The 22,596-nt window shown below is 34.4% G+C and overlaps 2 protein-coding genes and 1 non-coding gene across 3 annotated transcripts; all 3 read right to left on the bottom strand.

Annotated features, from left to right (window-relative positions):
- Nucleotides 1–2,480: 2,480 nt before the first annotated feature.
- Nucleotides 2,481–2,587, bottom strand: LOC146959400 (small nucleolar RNA R71). Its single transcript, XR_015025269.1, has one exon. It is a non-coding gene; the product is annotated as a small nucleolar RNA R71 (small nucleolar RNA).
- A 6,867-nt stretch (nt 2,588–9,454) lies between these two features.
- Nucleotides 9,455–14,955, bottom strand: LOC146959399 (chalcone--flavanone isomerase 1B-2-like). The gene is made up of 4 exons (XM_085740936.1): nt 14,810–14,955; nt 10,565–10,723; nt 9,938–10,161; nt 9,455–9,845 (listed from the first exon to the last, which is right to left on the bottom strand). The coding sequence occupies exons 1-4, from the start codon at nt 14,922–14,924 to the stop codon at nt 9,660–9,662; spliced, it is 684 nt and encodes a 227-aa protein (XP_085597062.1). The 5' UTR covers nt 14,925–14,955; the 3' UTR covers nt 9,455–9,659.
- A 3,814-nt stretch (nt 14,956–18,769) lies between these two features.
- On the bottom strand, nt 18,770–21,895 carry LOC146959398 (chalcone--flavanone isomerase 1B-2-like). Its single transcript, XM_085740937.1, has 5 exons — nt 21,621–21,895; nt 20,368–20,526; nt 19,892–19,961; nt 19,304–19,457; nt 18,770–19,206 (listed from the first exon to the last, which is right to left on the bottom strand). The coding sequence occupies exons 1-5, from the start codon at nt 21,727–21,729 to the stop codon at nt 19,021–19,023; spliced, it is 678 nt and encodes a 225-aa protein (XP_085597063.1). The 5' UTR covers nt 21,730–21,895; the 3' UTR covers nt 18,770–19,020.
- Nucleotides 21,896–22,596: the final 701 nt, after the last annotated feature.

Below are 22,596 nucleotides of genomic sequence, written 5' to 3'. Positions count from 1 at the left end.
AGGTGAGGTGTGAAGTGGATAGTGCCAGAATATTTAACTAGAACAGAAGAACCATTGGGTAAATTGACAGGTTTTGGTGCAATTTTGTGAAAAGAAGTGAACCAATGTGAAGAGGAAACTATATGTTCATTGGCTCCAGAATCTAATAACCAAATATCTGATTTAGAGGATATAGAACAAGAAAAAATGGAGGCAGATATACCTGACTCAAGTTTGGAGATAGAAGTGTAATTAGAAGGAGTATGAATATGATTGGCACTTGAAGAAGGAGTGGAAACTGTTGGTGCAGGAAGCAAATTCACTTGTTGTAGCAAGCTAAGCAACTGATCATATTTCTCCTGAGAAATACTAGTAGTGGAAGATGAAGAAGCATCATTGCAACTTCCTGATTGAGCTCATTATCATCAAAACTGCTTGAGGCATTTACAGAAGCATTGGGCTTCTGAGAATTTGGATTTGGGAATCCATGTTTCTGATAGCAATATTCAATGGTATGATTATTCTTGCCACAAAATGAACAATGTCTAGGTGGCTTTGATCCAGAGTAATAACCCCTCCCTAGAGATAAGCATTGCTCGTCACTGATGACATGCTGTCATTACGTAATTTTTAGGACTTATTTTGACATTTTGATAGAGTTCTAAGCAACATTAAGTGTCCAGGAGCAGTTAAAAGCAACAAATTTGGAAGAACTGGATTGAAGCCAATCGTACTGCGATTCTCTAATCGCAATGCTATTTCTTGAAGTCAGAGAGCATGTTTTTCAAGAAGCTAGATCGTAATACGATCCAGCCAATCGTGATACGATTTCAAGAAGGGCTTTTAAGGAAATTAGGGTTCAAAGAAGCCATCGTGGTACGATTTGCAAATCGCAATGCGATTATGGGCGATCCAGAAGTTGCCTATTTAAGCCCAACTTACTCTCAAACATAAGGATTACGATTTTGGAGAGCTAAAGTGCGATTTTAACACCCAGAAGGCTGCAGCGGAGAGGATTTCATCATCTCTAACCCAGTTTATGTATGTTTTAATTCTTTCATTGATTATGCTATTTGTAAACTCAATTATGAGTAGCTAAATCTCTTAGAGATTAGGTCGGAGATGAACTTATGTAACCCTAATTGATTATATGTTGCTGTGAAACTCTATTGTTTATTAATGAATTTCTAGTCTTTATTCAATTCAATTGTTCTTAATGCTTTTTATATCCTGATCAAATATAAACATGATTTTGTGAGATCGAATGACTACTGACCATAGCTTTCGACTTAGACCTAATTGAATTGTTCTGATAAACATGGTTAGTCGAGGAATAGATAATCGTTTGTTAGTGATATTAGGTTAACGTTCATAAAACCTTCAAGGATTATTAGACCACCTAAGGAATTAGGGGCTGTAGTTGAAGAAGAGGGTCCTAACTCAAGGGATTGATTAGGGCTAATTTGTTAACTATCGTGAAACTAGAAAATCATTAGTAATAATAGGTGCAGTAACCAATTAGGGGAAACATAGAGGATTCGAAGACCTGATCTCATCTCTCTCCATATTTTCTTAATCAAATCTATTCTTTTATTTGATTTCATAAAATCAAACCAAATCTACTGCCTAGTGGCAAACAAAAATAAACTTTTATACATCCTATTTTTATAACGCGATTGAATTATTGAAGTTAAAAACAGTCCTCGTGGGATCGATATTTTTACTACTTCGATAGTATTTGGTGCACTTGCCAGAGATCTATCAAGTTTTTGGCGCCGTTGCCGGGGACTGTTGATTTATTTCAACAAGGCAATTACGTTATAATTTAGGATTTCTGCAATTTAATTTTCTGTTTTTAATTTTATTTTTCTGTTTTAGTATTCATTTGATTACTTTGCATTGTGCAGTGCTACTAAGGTATTTTGCTGTTTATGCGAGGTAAAGTGAGCGCCGACGATCTCGAATTCATTCCAGAAATTGAAAGGACTGCTAGAGCACTCCGGAAAGCTGTCCGGTTGCAAAGGTTAGCCCATTCCGTTCCACCGGGTGTTCGAGAACAAATACCGGAGTCACTCTCAACTGAATCTGAAACATCTGCTTCTCCTAATTCTGTTATCATGGGAGAACCTGCACCAAGACCTAAGCTAGGAGACTACGGGTTAGCCACTCATCGCGGTCAACTGACCCACACTTTTCAACCAGCTAACCCCGTAGCTTTCGACATCAAGACAACTGTCCTCAACGGTTTGAGGGACAAGCAATTCGATGGGACTGAAGCTATGAGTCCTCATGAACACTTGAGCCGCTTTGCTGAAACTTGTGAGTTTTGTGTGCAACCAGCCACCGTGACTGAAGCACAAAAGAAGCTAAGGTTGTTTCCTTTCACTTTGACGGGAAGAGCGAAAGATTGGTTGCTAACAATACCAAACGGGACTGTCCAAACATGGGAAGAGTTAGAGCTGAAGTTCTTGGAGAAATATTTCCCTATGTCTAAGTATTGGGACAAGAAGATGGAGATCTCTAACTTCAAGCAAGGAGAAGGTGAATCATTGTATGATGCTTGGGAGCGATTTAACTTACTTCTTAAGAGATGCCCGAATCATGAGTTCACCGAGAAGCAATACCTCCAAATCTTCACTGAGGGGGTAACACCAAACACTAGAATGTTCTTAGATGCTTCCGCGGGAGGTAGTCTCAAGAGCAAAACTGATCATGAAGTCCAAGCTTTAATTGAGAACATGGCTGGAAATGAGTATCGGGCTGAAGCTAAGAAGAAAGAAAGAGGAGTGTTTCGGGTGAGTGAACAAACTGCTATCCTTGCTAACCAAGCAGCTATGAACAAACAAATTGAAGCTCTAACTAAGGAGTTTCAAGGCTTCGCCTTGGCTCATAAGCAACAACAAGTGGCTGCAATCAAGTGTGACTTATGTGGTGAAGAACATCCCAACGGTGAATGTGTTCCAGAAGGATCAAGTGAAGAAGCTAACTTCATGGGAGGTTATCAAAGGCAGAATCAATACTACAATTCAGGCATTAATAAGCATCCAAATCTAAGCTACTCAAACAACAATGCTTTGAACTCTCAGATGCTCACTCCTCCTCAACAACAACAAAGAAATCCATCAGCTCTTGAAGAAACTATGATGAATTTCATGAAGATGACTCAAGGCAACTTTGAAGAGATGAAAAAGAGTCAAGAAGCTGAAAGAAAGAACAATGAAGCTTCTAGGAAGATGCTTGAAACTCAACTGGGGAAATTAGCTAAGCAATTGGCTGAACAAAGTAAGGGCGGATTCTCAGGTAACACTAAAGACAACCCTAAGAATGAGTCTTGTAATGCTATTGAATTGAGGAGCAAAAAGGTTTTGACACCTTTAGTTCCAAAAGCTCCAAAGAAGGTTGATGATGTAGTTGAGGTGGAGGAAAATGATGTAGTGGAAAAAAATGATGAGGGTGTAGTTGAAAAAGAAAATGATCATGGAGAAGTTGAAAACGAAAGGAAGAAAAAAATAGAGGGAGAAAAAAGTGAGAAGTTAATTGATGAAGATTCAATCTTGCGGAAGACGAAGAGTCAAATTCTGAAAGATAGAGATAAACCACAAGTTATTCTATCATATGTGAAGCTTCCATACCCTCACCTTTCAAAGAAGAAAGAAAAGGATGAAGGTCAATTCAAGAAGTTCATGCAACTTTTTTCACAACTTCAGGTGAATATTCCTTTCGGCGAAGCTCTTGATCAAATGCCGTTATATGCTAAGTTCATGAAAGACTTGTTGACTAAACGAAGGAAGCCTAAGGATGATGAGAACATAGCACTTTCTGAGAATTGTAGTGCTATTCTTCAAAAGAAGCTGCCACCTAAGTTGAAGGATCCTGGAGCTTTCACTATCCCTTGTTCAATTGGACCGGTAGACATTGGAAGAGCTTTATGTGACTTGGGAGCAAGTATCAACCTGATGCCTCTTTCAATGATGAAGAAGCTTAAGTGTAGGGAGCCAAAACCAACAAGAATGACCATTACTTTAGCTGATCGGTCAATCTCTTATCCTTTCGGTATACTTGAAGATGTGCTAGTCAAGGTTAATGACTTGGTATTTCCGGCAGATTTTGTGATCTTAGACATGGCTGAAGATGAAGAAATGCCACTCATTCTAGGAAGACCTTTCCTTGCAACGGGTCGTGCTTTGATTGATGTTGAACGTGGAGAGTTAATGTTGAGATTCCATAAGGAGCAGGTAGTTTTCAATATCTTTGAGGCCATGAAGCACCAAGATGAAAATCCCAAGTGTTACCGGATTGACGTTGTTGAAGAAACAGTCGAAGATCATTCTCTTGAATCTCAACCTATTCAACCTATGGAAGGAGAAATTGTTAAGTCTGAAAAAATGGTTGAAGATGTTGGGATGAAAGAGTGTGTTAAGCAACTGGAAGCAAGCACAGAAATTAGGCAACAACAATCATCAGGAGACATCCTTGACAACAAGGGTGGGGGATTGGAAACTTGGAACCATATGCCTAAGACTACTTTCACTAATCCTTGTGGTGTATTTGCTTATAAGAAGATCCCATTTGGAATGCGTAATGGGCCGGCTACTTTTCAATGGTGTGTGCTTTCAATTCTCTCTGATACTTTAGAAAGAGTTAGGAGGTACTGTGACCAAGGGTTGGCAAGGAACAAGCTTTCTGATGAAACTATGGGGCTGAGGAAGTCTGGTACACAAGAAACCTTAAAAGGTAAATAACGACAGCTGAAACTGCACCATGAAGGTGGACTCCCAAGCAAGGAAAAGGGAGAAATGTCACAGGATCCTTAGGAGTCGTCATCAGTCAAGCTAGTGACGATAAAGAAGCGCTGGGTGGGAGGCAACCCACTGATTTACTTTCAGGTATAATTTATTGCTTTCATCTTTTAAATTTTTCTTTTACAACAAAACACAAAACAGGCAGAGGATTTTCTTTAAAAATTTCAAAAATGTGTGCAAGCCCTGCCAGGAAGATTGTAATGCAATACTGATGTTGCATCACAATCTCCTTTTCAAAGAATAAATATTTTTCAAAAGTAGAAGTCCAGAAAAAATTTCAAATTTTAAAATATCATCATTCTGACTTCACAAAATCGCATTACGATTGTAAAATCGTAATACGATGGTGAAGTCAAACACCTGGACTTTGACTTTTGAAATCGTATTACGATTGGGGTATCGTAATACGATCAATGGAAAATTTTTGCACCCTTTCTGTTTCAGACAAATCGCACTACGATGGGACTAATCGCAATACGATGGGGACAAGAATTTGAAAAAAAATAACCGTTACAAACTGCAATCGTATTACGATGGACCAATCGCAGTACGATTCTATCAGGTTCTATAAAAACCCAGCAGTTGCAAGCACAACCCACTCGACCATTTTCCTAGTGTTACTCTGCCCAAATTTCTCCAGAAAACCCTAACCACGAAATTCATCCATTTTCCACCAATTTTTCATCTTCCTAACACTTCCCAACATCAATTCATTCAACAACCTTCATTTTCATCCACATAATCCAACCAATTCATCCTACCCTTTTCACCAAATCCTCCAATTTTCATCAATGACACCCAAACAACAACAACCCTCCAAACCATTGACCCGTCAACAATCCAAACCCAAGAAAACAACCACCCAACCTTCATCTAGCCAAAACAAACGCAAACGAACCCCCGTTCCACCATCCAATGTTAACCGTTTCATTTCCGATGATGCTCGTGCATGGTTTGATTACTGCAAAGGTTTCGAGGTTGTAGGGGAGAGGCAGTTTGATGTGGTGAATCTCACGAAATACCCCATTTTCGACACAATGCTTCGTGAGAGAGGATGGGAAGAATTGAATAACATGGTACCGGAAGAGAATAACAAGTTTGTTGTGATGGAGTTCTATTCAAACGCTCGTTTCACGGAAACGAAATATCAGTCGTATGTGCGAGGGAAGGTCATAGATTTTAGTCCTGATACAATCAACAACTTGCTTGGGTTGGTTGCTCCTGAAGAGTGTGATGTTCGAAGGTTGGAGAGGGAAGCAAAAAGTTGGGGTGATAATCGATGGGCTGAGTTGCTTGCCCAAATGTGTAGACCAGGGGCGACATGGAAGAAAGCCCGGATGTTGACTTATGCTGAGTTCTTGCCCATTCTAAAGGCGTGGGCCTCTTTTGTTATTCAGACGCTTGAGAGCACATCTTGCTCTTCTGAGATTCCTCTCAAGCGAGTACTCACTGTTTCTGCCATTCTTGATCAACAACAAATTAATGTTGGTGAACTCATCGCCAACAACATTCATATGTTCGCAAAGGGTAGCAAGTCGGTCTATGGGCATGGGAGCATGATTAATTGGCTATGTGAAAAGAAGCTGGTGCAAGAATTTGAGGGTGATTTGCATACTCCGACCACTAAGCCTATCACGGACAAGACTATGGATGTCTTGATGAAGAAATATGCTGAGTATATGCGAAGGAGAAGTGGTGAACCTGAAGCACCACCACCGCAGCAGCCACCACAAATGGAGCATGGAGAGGGTAGTAGTCAGCATGGTTCTTACCCTCCAGTTCATCCTATGGTTCTAGAGTATATGTTCAGTTCTGCTAACTGGATGAATGAGACCTCTGATCTCATGTGGGTTAACCGTTCGAGGTTCTCCGCTGAGTTTGCTGCAGAGGCACAGATACATAAGAGGCCTATCACCGGGTCTTATGAGAGGTTTGACAAGTCTAGGGAGTCTATGGATGCTTACTTTGATCGCCAGGAGCGATATGCTGCTTTCATGAAGAAGGAGATCACTGATGATTTCGAGGCAGGAGAGAAGGCAGATGTTGATGACTTCTTTGATGGGATACCCGGGACTGGTGGTGATGATGATGTGGATATGGGACTGGATCACTGAGGGTCCAGCTTTGCTTGTGTTATTGTTTTGTTGTAATTTCTATTTTCTGTTGAACATTTTTATTTAATTCCGTATTGTTTTTAATTTCTTGTATTGTCAAAAGTCCGTTGAACTAATTTCCCCGTTTGTGATAAATTTGCACTTGTTTATTATTGACGAATTTGTTTTGTTTCGTGTGACCTATTCCAGTTTAGTAACAGTTGTTTGATGAAACGGTATTCCAAAAGTTCTAAAGGAGGGGTGACTTGATTCAAAGGGGAAGTGTACGGCGTTGCTAGGTAGTCACATACTCCCAGAAATCTCAGCCATAAGGTTCATTGCCAAATTTGTTTTTCAATTTACTTATATTTAGATTAGTTTTCCATGCAACTACATTTCTAGAACTTGCATTGTTTCTCTATTATTGATTGGTCTTTGTCATATACACACTGAGGCAAAAGTGCTTGGTCCTGTGAGCCTTTTAAAGCCTACCCTGATTTTAATTGTTATATATTATCCATTTCTTAGCCAATTTGAGCCGGTAGGATTAGAACTTTTTGTTCGGTGACAAACTACATTACAAGCCTAGAGACCTTTAGGACTTGTCCCTTAATGTATTTTCTGAGTTAAGGCATTGTAGGATGTTGCTAAAGATTAAGTTTGGGGTTGCTATTGGAATTTGCAACCAATTAAGTTTGGGGTGGGGGTACTAGAGAATAAGAGAACAAAAATGAAAGAAAAAGAAATTGTCATGCAAAATATACACAAAAATATGGTGTATCAAAAACAAAACAAAAAAATGATGAAAAGAAAGGGACAAAACACATTGAAAATCCGAGTAACTTCAAACTCGATTGTCCCTACTGTTATAAATATTCTCTAGTACCTTTACATTGATTGTTGTTTCATAAGGTGAATAAATGATGGATTGAATTTTGTACTTTAACTTTCGTAGGAATGCCTAACTCAAATTTTGTGTAGCCTACTTATCCAAATATATCCCACCTTTCACCTAAGCCCCGTTATAACCCTGAAGACCTCAAAAGTGTGTAATGATATTGACTTTGATTGATATTTAGAAACTTTTCAAGCGTATGGTAATATGTAGACCTGCATGTCGACTGGTAGAACCCTATTTCAAATTGATGCGAGGAGTTGTGAATTGGTGGATGCGAACAAGTCAGACTAGCTCATCTTTAGCTAGAAGGAGAATGAACTTTTGGGTACTATCGTTTTGTCAGGTAACTGTTATTTTACTGTCGTTTGTCACTGTTGCAAGCAAATTCCTTGAGGACAAGGAATGGTTTAAGTTTGGGGCTGTGATGACATGCTGTCATTACGTAATTTTTAGGACTTATTTTGACATTTTGATAGAGTTCTAAGCAACATTAAGTGTCCAGGAGCAGTTAAAAGCAACAAATTTGGAAGAACTGGATTGAAGCCAATCGTACTGCGATTCTCTAATCGCAATGCGATTTCTTGAAGTCAGAGAGCATGTTTTTCAAGAAGCTAGATCGTAATACGATCCAGCCAATCGTGATACGATTTCAAGAAGGGCTTTTAAGGAAATTAGGGTTCAAAGAAGCCATCGTGGTACGATTTGCAAATCGCAATGCGATTATGGGCGATCCAGAAGTTGCCTATTTAAGCCCAACTTACTCTCAAACATAAGGATTACGATTTTGGAGAGCTAAAGTGCGATTTTAACACCCAGAAGGCTGCAGCGTATGTTTTAATTCTTTCATTGATTATGCTATTTGTAAACTCAATTATGAGTAGCTAAATCTCTTAGAGATTAGGTCGGAGATGAACTTATGTAACCCTAATTGATTATATGTTGCTGTGAAACTCTATTGTTTATTAATGAATTTCTAGTCTTTATTCAATTCAATTGTTCTTAATGCTTTTTATATCCTGATCAAATATAAACATGATTTTGTGAGATCGAATGACTACTGACCATAGCTTTCGACTTAGACCTAATTGAATTGTTCTGATAAACATGGTTAGTCTAGGAATAGATAATCGTTTGTTAGTGATATTAGGTTAACGTTCATAAAACCTTCAAGGATTATTAGACCACCTAAGGAATTAGGGGCTGTAGTTTAAGAAGAGGGTCCTAACTCAAGGGATTGATTAGGGCTAATTTGTTAACTATCGTGAAACTAGAAAATCATTAGTAATAATAGGTGCAGTAACCAATTAGGGGAAACATAGAGGATTCGAAGACCTGATCTCATCTCTCTCCATATTTTCTTAACCAAATCTATTCTTTTATTTGATTTCATAAAATCAAACCAAATCTACTGCCTAGTGGCAAACAAAAATAAACTTTTATACATTCTATTTTTATAACGCGATTGAATTATTGAAGTTAAAAACAGTCCTCGTGGGATCGATATTTTTACTACTTCGATAGTATTTGGTGCACTTGCCAGAGATCTATCAGTCACATAAGTGGTTCACCGTTCAAATGTCAACTTTTAAAGCATTGTTTTTTATTTTAGTTTCCTCTTTGATAACTTTTTTCTTAATTTTGCTCATTGCATTTTGTATATGATAATCTTAATTTAATTTATATTGAATCAAAACTTTTCCTTATTTCATAAATGATGCACAAACACATGAAAAAACAACCAGGAATAACTACCAAGTCCACAAAGTGCTGGGAAAAATAATTCTAAAAGAAAGTACTAACGTTAAATCTATGACTTATAGATTTCACATGGACTATGTGTTTATTATATCACCTCGCCTTCAAAATCATAGCAGCTGCTTACAGTTATCAGTTTCCAACGTTGAAGTTGTCAATCTTCATAAACTCACAAAATCTTGTAGCCAAACTCTCTTTCAAAGCAGGCGAAACAGGAATTTCTCCGGTCATGGTCTCCAACACTGCCTCCGAAAGCGGCTTGTTGTTTATAACAGCATACTCATGTTCAGGTATTGTCTCATCTTTGGAGAATCTAAGCTGTGATTAATTTGTAGAAAAAGAAATATTAAAATGTGTTGATTAAATTGGATATTTAGATACATGAAATAGGTAATATTAATGATACTAACCCCTAATGTTCCATTTGGTGATTGTCTGAAGAAAACACCAGCCCCTGGTGGAAAAAATTGAACCTTAAAGACTTCTCTAAGTTCTTGAATGGCTTTTTCTTCTGCATCGCCATATGTTCCTTCAGATTTCATATGGGCAATGCAATTTTCTGATACCTTTCTCACATATTCACTACCTTCTAGTGTTCTCACCTTTGTACATCGAATAAATTTCTCAAAGGGACCTAAACACACCCATATATAAATGAGTATACATTTTTCATTAACATATACAAAAGTTGATGAAAGATAAGCCTTAAATTGCATTTGCAGTTGTGCAATCATATACAACTACACACATGCTAACTATAATTCATTGGTAAAAAAACTATAACTCCGTAGTTTTTGTCGACAATAAAAAACTATTCCATTCAACAGTATATGTGCAAGTACAAATAGAAGTATAGTTTATTTTGCAAAAGCAAAATTCATTTAATACATATTTTTAGTTTCTGAAAGTACAAATAGAAAAACATGTTTAATTATATTTTAGTTTCCTACATCAATAATGTTATGGAACGAAAATAAAATATAAAATAAAACAAATTATTAGGTGTATACTATCATTATGTAGTAGTATGTTGGTACCTTTGATGATATCTCTGTAGAAATCAAGGGATTCAAAGAGCTGAGATGGAGTCTTGCCCTTCCACTTAGGAGTAAGTGATGCTATAGCCTTTTCTTCCAAGTAAACTCCTAATACAGTGAACTTCACAAACTCTCCATCAATATCTAACCCTCTAACCCCTACATACCATTAGCAATAAAAAAAACATCAAAATGTTTCTCTAGATAACTTTAGTGTCCATAAAAGCAATGCTTCAATCAGAGAGAGATAAAACTACTCATCTTCTCATAAATTTTACAATATGAAACCCAATATTTTTCCATGATTTTCATTTTCGGCAGTAAAATTACGATAATTAAGAACAACATAGTGTGACACAAATTATAGATGTGCGAGTCCTCAATATTTGATTTAGGGGTTCGATCTCTTGTCACTTTGTTTATTGAAATGTATATTGAAAGATATCAACCTTTTAAATAAAGGGAGCTTCTACGGTGCAGTCATGAAACTAACCTTTTTGAAAAAGTTAATTTTGATCTTAATGTTTGATTCATTTTTAAATTCATTTTTAAAATTGTTGATTACTGATTAATGATCAATAATAATTCATCTAGTAATGCTTGCAACATCTTGGACTTACAGGTACTATTTTATCGTTGGAATCTTTAACATGCAAACAGAGTTGATGATATTATGTGATAGTCTTAAGTGTTACACTTTGTGGGGTGTTACCCTTAAAACAAGGTAGGATAAAATTAGATTAAGTGTAGTCTTGTTAATCTGATGAATTGATGATACTATGATGACTGAACTTTTGATGTCATTGTATAAACAGTGGGGTGTTACTCACTACATTTTTGATGTTATAGTGTTAACTTCACCAGAAAAGTCATTCCCATGACTTCACCATAGAATTTTCCTTAAATAAATCATGGTTATCTCGAGGGATCAATAAGTCATTAGAGGATCTATAACTATACAAGTGATTGAGTAGTATTAGGTTTATTAAAAGTATGCATAGATTTATTTATTTATTTATTTATTTTAGGAATGTATAGAAGATGATGTACTCCACTGCATATGCACTTATGTGGCTCTATCAATTTTGATGGTTTTTTTAAGGGCAAATTGCATTGACCTCCCTTAAGGTTTATTAAAATATCACTTACATCCCCTCTATTTTTTAATTAGACATAAACCTCCCCTACTCAATCCTCAATGTGATAAACACCTCCCCTCTTGGTTAACACTGTTTGCACTCTGTTAAATTACACAAATAAATCGTCATCTTCTTCCTCAATTTTTGAAACGGCAGCACTGATTCTTTCTTTTCTTTCTTCCACGGTTCCACCCACTATATTTCCCTTGAAATTCCTTGTTATGTCCTCTTTTTTTTTATTATTATTATTTTTTATATCTGTAATTCAAATCAATAGATATACAATCAAAAACTGGTATTTAAAACCAAAGTATTGTCACTACAGAAGGTGCATGATGGCAAAACTATCAACACAAGCATTAATGGTACTAGAGGGGAAATGAATTCGTTTGGTTTAACATTATTGTCAACTCGTTCGTTCAGCTTACACAAACTTGTTGAAAGGTTTAATTTGTGTCGTTTTAGAGAAACAAAAATTCAAAGAATTGAAATGAAAGTTACGTAATGGAAACCCGTTAAAGGAATTTAAGGTAAAAATGCAAAAGCTACGGTCATGTGCTAAGAAGTTAAGAGGCAAATTGCAGAATTGCAGAAGTGTATTTTTCTCACTAACAGTACTAACACCGTTAACTTTGAAGGGAGGTGACTGTTTTTTTAAAACTAGAGGGGGTGTTAGTGTTGTTTAATAAAACCTCAAGGGAGGTCAATATAATTTTCCCTTTTTTTTATAAAGTTTTGATAGATGTTTTTTTTTTGACAAAAGATGCTTCTAATTAACTATTTACAGTCACATACAATAGGTTTTTTTTTTAAGAGAAAACAATAGTTTTTATTGATATGGGCATAGTTATTTGCAGCAAAAACACCATATTAATGAAACATTCACAAAAGCATCGAAGCCGTTAAATTTTGCATTGGATTGAATACATGAGCGGATCATGATAAAAAGGGGATCCCGCAACAAATACACTTGTGTGTCGTGATACTACTCTCGTGAGAGAGGTTGTCGCGACACGAAGCATTACTCTATTGATATTAATATGAGGAAGATTTGTGCGGTCCTACAATTTTGGGTATCATCTTACATTATTATATAAAGGTTAATTTATTTTATAGATTAAGATATGCTCTCTTACCTAAAAAAAAAAAAAAAAAGGTTCTCTGTGATTTTTATGCTAATAGTAATAATCAAGAGATATTGTTCAAATATAAATATAAGTAGCGGTGAAAATAAGTTCGGTCAACATAGAGTTATGTTCGAGCTTACTTCAAGATCAAACCATGTTTTTTCTTAAAAAAAAAAAAAAATAAACAAGACCGTGACTTTTTAAAATATCCATTCAACTAAAAAAGTCATGCTCACAGCAATAAAAAAGTCTTTTTGGTCTTCCAAACTTACTTTAAGTATGTTTGATCTCCTCGGAATCACGAATTGACAAATGTCATGTTTTTATTAGTTTGAGTTTTCAATCCACACACCATGAATGGTTCGAGTCTTGATGTTTCGTGAGGAAATAATTTGGGAGAAATAAACTTAAATGAATTTTTCTTTCGAAAAAAATGAATGATTTATTTTTAGAATTATTTCTTATTATATTAGATTTTGTAGTTTTGTGTTAAACATTTTCTTCTTTTTTATGGAAAATATATATTCATTAATTTAAACATGTTGCTTACATTAGTTTTTGACAGACTTAAATGTATTATTAAAAATATATAATTGAAATAGATTGTCATGTAAAATTATACTTTTGAAATATCGCATTAAATATCAAAATATAATGTAATGTGGTTAACCTATTAGATTGTTAATGTATAAATATTTGTTATATTATTTGAAGACGTAAGCATGAAATAGGCATTTATGTACAGATCATATGAGACTTTCAAATAAACATACTCACTTTTAAAAATAAATCTTTTTTATGAGGTCGGATTTATATCTTGCAAAGTTTAATTCGACTTAATTTATTTCTATCCCTCGTTGTAATTATCTATAATCCCACCATACTTACAGGGGCGGATCTAGACCGTTGATATTGGTGTGGCAAAATTTGCAAAGAAACTATATATATTAACAGAGAAAAGTTTTGACAGCTTAAAAACTGCAGCCAAGTGGTTTGGGCGAGGGCATTATACCATAGTGTTACAGGTTCGACTCCCTGCAACACCATTTTTAATATTAATAACTTAAAAAAAAAATCAAAAACAGCAACTCGCCAAGAATTGAACAGAGGACCTGCAAGCCACCATCAAGCCTAACCGCTAGGCTACCGAAGAATCTTTGATATATAGATGACTTATACTATATATATACTTAGTAGGAAATAATCTGGTGTGGCAGCTGCCACACCATGTTTCACACTGGATCCGCCCATGCATACTTACCAGATTAAACACCATATGAGTTCTTCAAAGGAAGAAGATCTAATAAATCTTACTTTCATAAGTTTGGATCTACCTGTTATATATTAATTATTAGACAACAAAGTTCATCTATTAGTTAGAGGGAGTCAGTGAATTTTAGGCTAGAGTTTTATTGATCATTCTTTTTAGGCTAACGTTTTTCTTGACTTACCCCATATGACATTTGTTAAAGATTTAAAAAAGTAAATAGTTGATATATTTTATGTTGAAAATGTTGTTTTTTAATGTTTCAATGTATTGAATACACAATTCTAAAGATGGTTTCTATTTTAAACTTCTAAAGACGCTTGCTAACATTTTTCTTAAAAAAAAAAATGTTTTGTAATAACCAAAGAATTATGAATTGTTCAGAAGCATCTTAATTATTTATAAAGAGACATCTTTTTTCTAAAGTAATTAATGAAAGTTATGAATTATGATGTAATTTGACATAATTAGTGACAGATTTATTCTATATCCCGTTGTGATGGAACACTATTTCCCTCCCTAACATTTTGTAAGGCCGAAAAGCCGTTAAGGATTTTGGTATCTCACTAAATTCGATACTGAAGTATATTTTGTGACAGAATTTATGTGCGTCGGTGACTAAATACTGCTCTTTCTAAATTTAATTTTCCTAGCAGTGAAAACATTATAAGAAAGTAGATGCAACTATTATTATAATAAAATAAAGAAATACCTGCACCACCAAGGAAATAGGACTTGGTGGATGATGGAGGTGTCACCACTGCCGGAAATTCAATGAACTCCACCTTCACTCCAGTGATCATGGATGCTGCTGCCGCCTTTGCCATAGCTTATAGCTATCCCACTTTGCGTCAATTTGATCTACCAGTGCTTTTTTCAAGTGTTTATATAGAAGGCATTTCAATTTCAATCATGTATATTTAGTGGGTGAGAAACATATGTATAATTAAATACATAACTTTTATGATTAAAAAAACTTGTAAGAACCTTTTAATGTGACCCATGTGACCATAAATATATGGAAAATGCTACATAGTACGGAAGAATCTAAACGAAAAACAACAAATGACTTTACTATGAATTTGCTATTACAGTTTTACCCCCATACCATTTCTTTATTTCCAGCTTACCCTTGATTGGTAAGTGTTGTTTGCTGTTTCGTCAAATCCCGTGACCACATTTCCCGTACTGCATAGCATTGCTCTAAATATATTCAATGAAATCAATAATGCGCAAGCGTATATATAAGATAATGTAAAATAGTATGAGGTATTCGCGGTCTTAACTCAATTGATAGAAACATTGCATAATATATATAAGGTCAGGTTTGGACCGGGGTTCAAACATCAAACACTACACTTCTTCATATTTAAAATACATGAACTTAAGACTACTGAACCAAAAAAAAAAAATAGTATAAGATTCCCTTAAAAATAATAAAGGAAATTATCATCATCTCTATATGACTCGAAGAAATTGGAGTCAGTACCCAAAAAAAGAAATTGGAATATTTTAGGACGTGACTCTATAGGAATAATTTATTTGAGTTGTCCTTTTAAACACAATCAATCATTGTTATTTTATAATATTAATTTTTAATATATTAATTTCATCAAACCTATTATTATTTTGTGGTGTCTTAATAATTTTAAAATTAATAAAAATTACAATTTAGTAATTTCGATATTCAAATACCAATCCAAACTAATCTGCAATAAATTTGCTAGATTTTTTAAATTAATCATATAAAATTAAATCAAACTAAAAATAATTTTATCTTTAGATCGGATAAATTTTTATATCAAAATTAATTCAAACCATATCACAAACACTTTGATCGTTGGTATTTTAGACAAAACAAATTAGTTGAACAAATATGATTGACTCGTGCATTAGTGGCCCACATTACCTTAATGAAAAGAAAATCACTTTTTGTCATCAAATTTTTTCTAAAAACACATGGAAATGATAAATTTACCCTCAAAAGTAATTAATTACCGTTGGGAAAAAATCGACAACAATTAACTACCGTTAGCCTCATCGGTAGTTAACTACCGCTGCATTATCAAATCCTTTTCCCAAGAACATGTGTGTAAGCAATAAAAAAAGCACTTGATGTCTTTGTAGCATATAAAGTCGGCAACAGTTTTCATAAAATTGTGAATTAAAGAGGATATTGATACCACTCAAAACACGTGCACAATACTTTTTTTTAAGAATGCTAATGAGTTCCCTTGAATATTGGTTAAAGTATCGAAATAAGTTTGCATCAAAAAGTGGTATAATTATTGTTAAGAAAAAGTAAAGACTTGTATTTTCAACACAAAATTTCTATTAATAGAATCCTTAACCAATTTCCTTAAGACACTGGTTAGCAAGACTATTTTTTTTAGGGAAATGTTAACTTGTGCCCTTGTGGCATAAGTTAATAAGACAAATGTAGAAAATTTTTCTTGAAACTTGTGCATTCAATGTCTTAAAAGTTGCAAAAGTTATACTTTCAATATAAAATTTATTTTTAATTTCCTTTTTAATCTCCTTAACTTGTGCCCATGACCCTTTTTTTTTTTTTTAATCATTCACACTTTTGGATTTGGCCTCACTGTATGATTATTATCCATTAATGAGCGTACTTTGTTGTGACATGTAGGGTACATCAAAATCCATGGCTTTAAATGTTATGATGCAAGTTGAGGATGAGTGTCCTCATCGACCAGTAAAACAGTTGTAACAATGCAAGTTGAGGATGAGTGTTCTCGGAAAAAGGATTTAGTAATCAAAGATTTGATAATGCAGCGGTAATTACCGCTGGGGATAATTTCGTTATTTCCATGCGTTTTTAGGAAAAAATTTATGTCAAAAAACAACTTTCTAATAAAAATGTTGATCCTGGCTAGACCCATGGAGTCAACATTTTGGGGCTGCCCAAAACAATGAAAGTCGAATTATTGGCCCATCTATCTAATATTAAACATGTTACAATAATTTTTGGTCCATACAAGCATACCATTTTTTTAGTTTTTTTGTTTGTTAATCCTTCGATTTTCAGGAGAAATAAATCTTGGTAATTCAGAATTTGACCGTGAAGTAATGATAGTTTGACTAAGAATTATTTCGTCTAAGAATCGAACCTAAGTTCTCTCAAACAATTCGTCCTTGGTAAAGCTTATAAACCATTTAAACCCAATTGCTTGGTTTACATTTTTTTAGTTTTAGTGTATGTGAAAAAATAAAACATTTGTCCTTACAACTATATAATATTTTGCTTTTGGTTCTTGTTGTTTACTTTTAGTCTTCGTAAAGTTTTTCTTTTTGACGGCGGTACAAAGTAATGACACAATAAAAAAAAGAAAAAAGGAAAACATAAATTAAGTTTTAAGCTTGTATCTTAGAATGAGAGACTACATGTCAGAGGGAAGCCACAATGAGCGTAATACCTTGAATGTGATCCCTTAAGATATATTTTATATTCTTTAAGAACATGCATCAATGTAATGTTACCATTCTCGTGTAAAACATATCTCCAATATGAAGAATGTTAGTAGCATAATTGCATAAACATGCAAGGTATGATCACGACCAACAATAAACAACTCCCAACCAATCACTCTCACAAATAATATTATTATGAGTAATGATATTTTGACATCCATTTGATGACAACTTTGTTGACAACCTTGTTTTTCTCACTTCTTATTGGTCAAAAACAATGGAGAGAGAAAAAGGAAGAGAGATGATAACAACATCATGTGAGTATGAGAGAGAAAGTTGTCCAAAAGTTGTCAAAAAGTGGTTGTCAAAAATATCATTTCTCTGTTATTATAGCATTTGTTTTGACAAAAATCAAGACCCATATGAATAGCAAGTAACTCGGGAAGCAACACATCACCTCCAACTTCATAGTGAGAAAAATCAGCTATCCAATCATCGTCATGGTTACAAACACCACTACCAACACCTAAGCACCTAGAGTCTTCTAGAAAACTACCATCAACATTAAGTTTGAGAGTACCTTCTAGAGGGGGGGGATCCAATGAGCCTAGATGTGCGATGACTGTGATGTTGGAATACTTTATTATTTAATTATTTCAATGTCATTATGTGGACAAATATTTTTATAATAATTATATTAGCTATTTATCATTTTGAAGCTTTAATTGATTAATGATTAAATTAAGTAACAAGACAAAATATATTTCTATTTAGAAAATTTATTAATTAATTGATATAGAATCAATATGGGTGAATGTGTGAATCACTCATTAACATAATAATGAGAAATCTTAATTGGTCATCACACTATAAGAGTTGTTCCAATACACCGTACATGTCATACACTCTCTTATTTCCGTCTGAAGAGAACTTGAAGCATAAAGGTACCGATTGAGGAATAACCAAATCAGCTGCCGCCAATCCTTATTGTGTGTTTCAGATCACCACTTACTCTCTCTGTTTATCGTTGCTGTTGAAAGGGTTTTTCATCAAAGTTTCATCCAAGTATTCATAATACCTAATTATTGTAGACCCAATCATATTCATGCTCAAGTTTTAATTGCTTCAGCTAATGATTTATACTCTTGTTTTATATTGAGCATACATTATGAAATCTTTATTTAGACATAATTCCAACATGTGAATCTATTCCAAGATAACAAGCAATACACTCATCATGTAAAGAGAATGTGTTCCCCACCACCTCATGAATACAATAATGTTCCTCAACTAATCGAGATTCAATACACAAGACAAAATGAGTTGGCATTGTCAGCCGTCCTCACCTTATATCTTGGCTTATAATAAAATACAGAAAGTCAGAAACAACAATATGAGAATATAGAACATTATTTATGACAAACATATAGTTATTACATTTTATATCATTTTTCTTTAACACCACCCTTGAACACAGCTTTCGCTCATCAGTTAATTTCCAATGTTGAAGTTGTCAATCTTCAGAAACTCACAAAATCTTGTCGCCAAACTCTCTTTCAAAGCAGGGGAAACAGGAATTTCTCCAATCATGGTTTCCAACACCGCCTCCGAAAGTGGCTTGTTGTTTATAACAGCATACTCATGTTCAGGTATTGTCTCATCTTTGGAAAATCTAAGCTGTCATTAGTTTTTAGAAAAAGAAATATTAAATTGTGTTGATTAAAATGGATATTCAGATACATGAAATAGATAATATTAAATTAATGATACTAACCCCTAATGCTCCATTTGGTGATTGTCTGTAGAAAGCAGCAGTCCCTGGTGGAAAAAATTGATCCTTGAAAGCTTCTCTAAATTCTTGAATGGCTTTTTCTTCTGCATCGCCATATGTTCCTTCAGATTTCATATGGGCAATGCAATTTTCTGACCATAGTCACATAATTCTTGTAATCAAGGGAGAATTGTGAATTGGTACGTGAGTACCGAATTCGGGTACTTCGGCGTATTGGTACGCACAAACCAGCGAACCAAGCGTACCAAAGCATGGTTACCGCTGATTGGTTGAAAAAAGGTTTAGACTACAAAGTAAATATAAAATGAATCACCATGAGTTGAGGACTGAGTGAGAAGAACATGAACAAAGAGTGGAGAGTGAGAAACTTGGTAGAAGAAATTAGGTAAAAAAAATACTTTTTTTTTATAGCTCACTATATTTATTTAGGTATTATTACTACTACGAACCGGAGCGTACCGAAGCTGTATACCCCTATACGTACCGAATTCTTCTCCTGTCGCGTACCGCGAACCCGTACCCGTACCGCGTACCGGAACGAACCGCGAATTATGTGACTATGTTTCTGACACCTTTCTCACATATTCACTACCTTCTAGTGTTCTCACCTTCGTGCTTCGAATAAATTTCTCAAAGGGACCTAAAAACACCCATAAATAAGTGGGTATATATTTTTAATTAACATAAGTTGATGAAAGATAAGCCTTAAATTGAATTTGAAGTTGTGCAATTATATACATTTACACACATGCTAACTAGTAACTATAATTCATTGGTAAAAAAAAACTATAACTGAGTAGTTTCTGTCAACAATAAAAAACTACTCCATTCAACAGTATGTGCAAGTACAAATAGAAGTATGGAGTAGTTTATTTTATAAAAGCAAAATTCATTTAATACATATTTTTAGTTTCTGGAAGTACAAATAGAAAAACATGTTTTTGATGTTAAATAGAAAATAGAAAAACATGATTAGTTATATTTTGGTTTCCGAAAACAATAATAGAAAAACACTATTAGGGGCATATGGAGTAGTATGTTGCTACCTTTGATGATATCTCGGTAGAAATCAAGGGATTCAAAGAGCTGAGATGCTGTCTTGCCCTTCCACTTAGGAGTGAGTGATGCTACAGCTTTCTCTTCCAAATATACTCCAATTCCAGTGAACTTCACAAATTCTCCATCAATATCTAACCCCCTCACCCCTACATACCATTACCAATAAAAAAAAAACATCAGAATGCTTAAATCAGAGAGATAAAACTAAGTGAATCTCATAAATTTAAAATGTGAAACCCATTTTTTCTCCTTGATTTTCATTTACACTGTGTTTGGTTGGTGAGAAATAGAGAAGAGAGAAGTATTGAAGAGAGAAATATGAGAGAAATGTCACACTTCTCCTGTTTGGGAGACCAAAGAAATAGGGGAGAGAGACTTATTTGATGTGGGTCCCACGCTTTTTATCTTCTCCGCAAAATTGAGAAGAAAGACGAGAGAAGCTCAACTTTTTAATCTATTTCATTTTCTACCCTTGCTAATACCATAGTATTCCCAAGCTCTCTGTTCATCAACACTTCACAACACTTACAGGAAATCTTTTGTCAAAAAAAAAAAAAAACTATAGGAATCTTTTGGCCACCATGTCTGTAACACCATGAAAAGGAAGAAGACCAACAACACTCTTGTTATGTCTATAAATTATTTCGGTGCTTGAGATTTGAGAGGTGGGTCTCATAATTAGATCTACAAAACTGCACTTGCATGCATCAGCGAGTGAGTTCAAGAAGGAGAGGTTATATGATTTTTTAATTAAATAAAGTATATTCCTGTGGTGGAGAAAGGAATGAATAATAGGGATTGAATGCCTCAACAGTGGCGATGGGAGTGCAACTTTATGGATTTCTTGTATTTTTTTTTTTGAAAAATATTATTAGGATTTAAACAAAATCAAGGGTATTTGGGTACTTTTATAAACAATCAACACTTCTTTCTCTTCAATTTCTCTCGTCTCTCTCATACCAAACAATACACAAAATCTATTCTATTTCTCATCTACTTCTCTCTTCTCATACTCTCTCTCACCCATTTCTCTCTTCTCACTTTCTTCTCGCAACCAAACACACCCTTACAGCAGCAAAATTTCGATAACAAACAATATAATGTGACATAAGTGATAGATGTTTGAAAACACTAGGGTTCGAACCCCAACCCCTGCATAGAATAATGCATGTCCTTGCTAACTGAGCTATGCTCACGAGGACATATTCAGCTGTTATTATCACTATAAAATAAGAAATACCTGCACCACCGAGGAAATAGGACTTGGTGGAGGCAGGAGGTGTCACCACTGCCGGAAATTCAATATACTCCACCTTCACTCCGGTGATTGTGGATGCTGCCGTTGCCATAGCTATACAAATTTGTGCTTGATCTACCAGTGCGTTTTTATCAAGTGTCTGTTTTAGTTTTAGCTTTAAGATTTGACACTGATTGAGAAGTGTTTATATAGAAAGCATTTCAATTTCAATCATGTATATTTAGGGGGTGAGAAACATATGTATGATTAAATATGTAACCTTTTTTTTTTTTTGAAGCAATATGTAACCTTTTTTATAATGTGAGCCATGTGACAATAAATATATTCAATGAAATCAATAATGTGTAAGCGTATACATAAGATAATATAAAATGCTATGTCCTTTCAAAAAAATAAAATACTATAATACTAATTGTGTAATGTGATGTGGACCTTCCACTAGAGGATATTGACTTGAAAAAAATTGGAGTCAATATTTTAGGGCGTGACTAGTTGAATAAATTTTTTAGTGTGTGAGAATAATACTCAAAATAATGGAATTGGATCTTTTACGTGTGATTTACAAATGAGAGACTGATGTGTAATCTTTCATCATTTAAAATAAGAAAGAAATATATCATTGAATTTCTTTTATATATTATTTTTATTTTAAATGATGAAAGATTACATATTACCCTCTCATAAGTAAATTATATGTAAATCACATATGAGAGAATTCAAAGCGTAAAATAATTCATTCCATCATTGCATGATTTTTTTGGACATAATATTATTTTTAGAGTTTAATGGTGGTGAGTCGACAATTCAAAACAATTTTGAACACACAAGTACACAACCAATCAAAACATTTAATGTTTTTAATTTAAGTTTCAATTATGAATGTTTTGATTGGTTGTGTGTACAAAATTGTTTTGAATTATCGACCTACCACCATTAAACTCTTATTTTAAAGGGAATA

This window comes from Medicago sativa, chromosome 1 (assembly GCF_051527215.1).
Source record: "Medicago sativa cultivar Bolivia chromosome 1, Bolivia_mono, whole genome shotgun sequence".
In the NCBI taxonomy this organism is placed as follows: Eukaryota; Viridiplantae; Streptophyta; class Magnoliopsida; order Fabales; family Fabaceae; genus Medicago; species Medicago sativa.
This window is presented reverse-complemented; position numbering and strand designations above follow the sequence as displayed.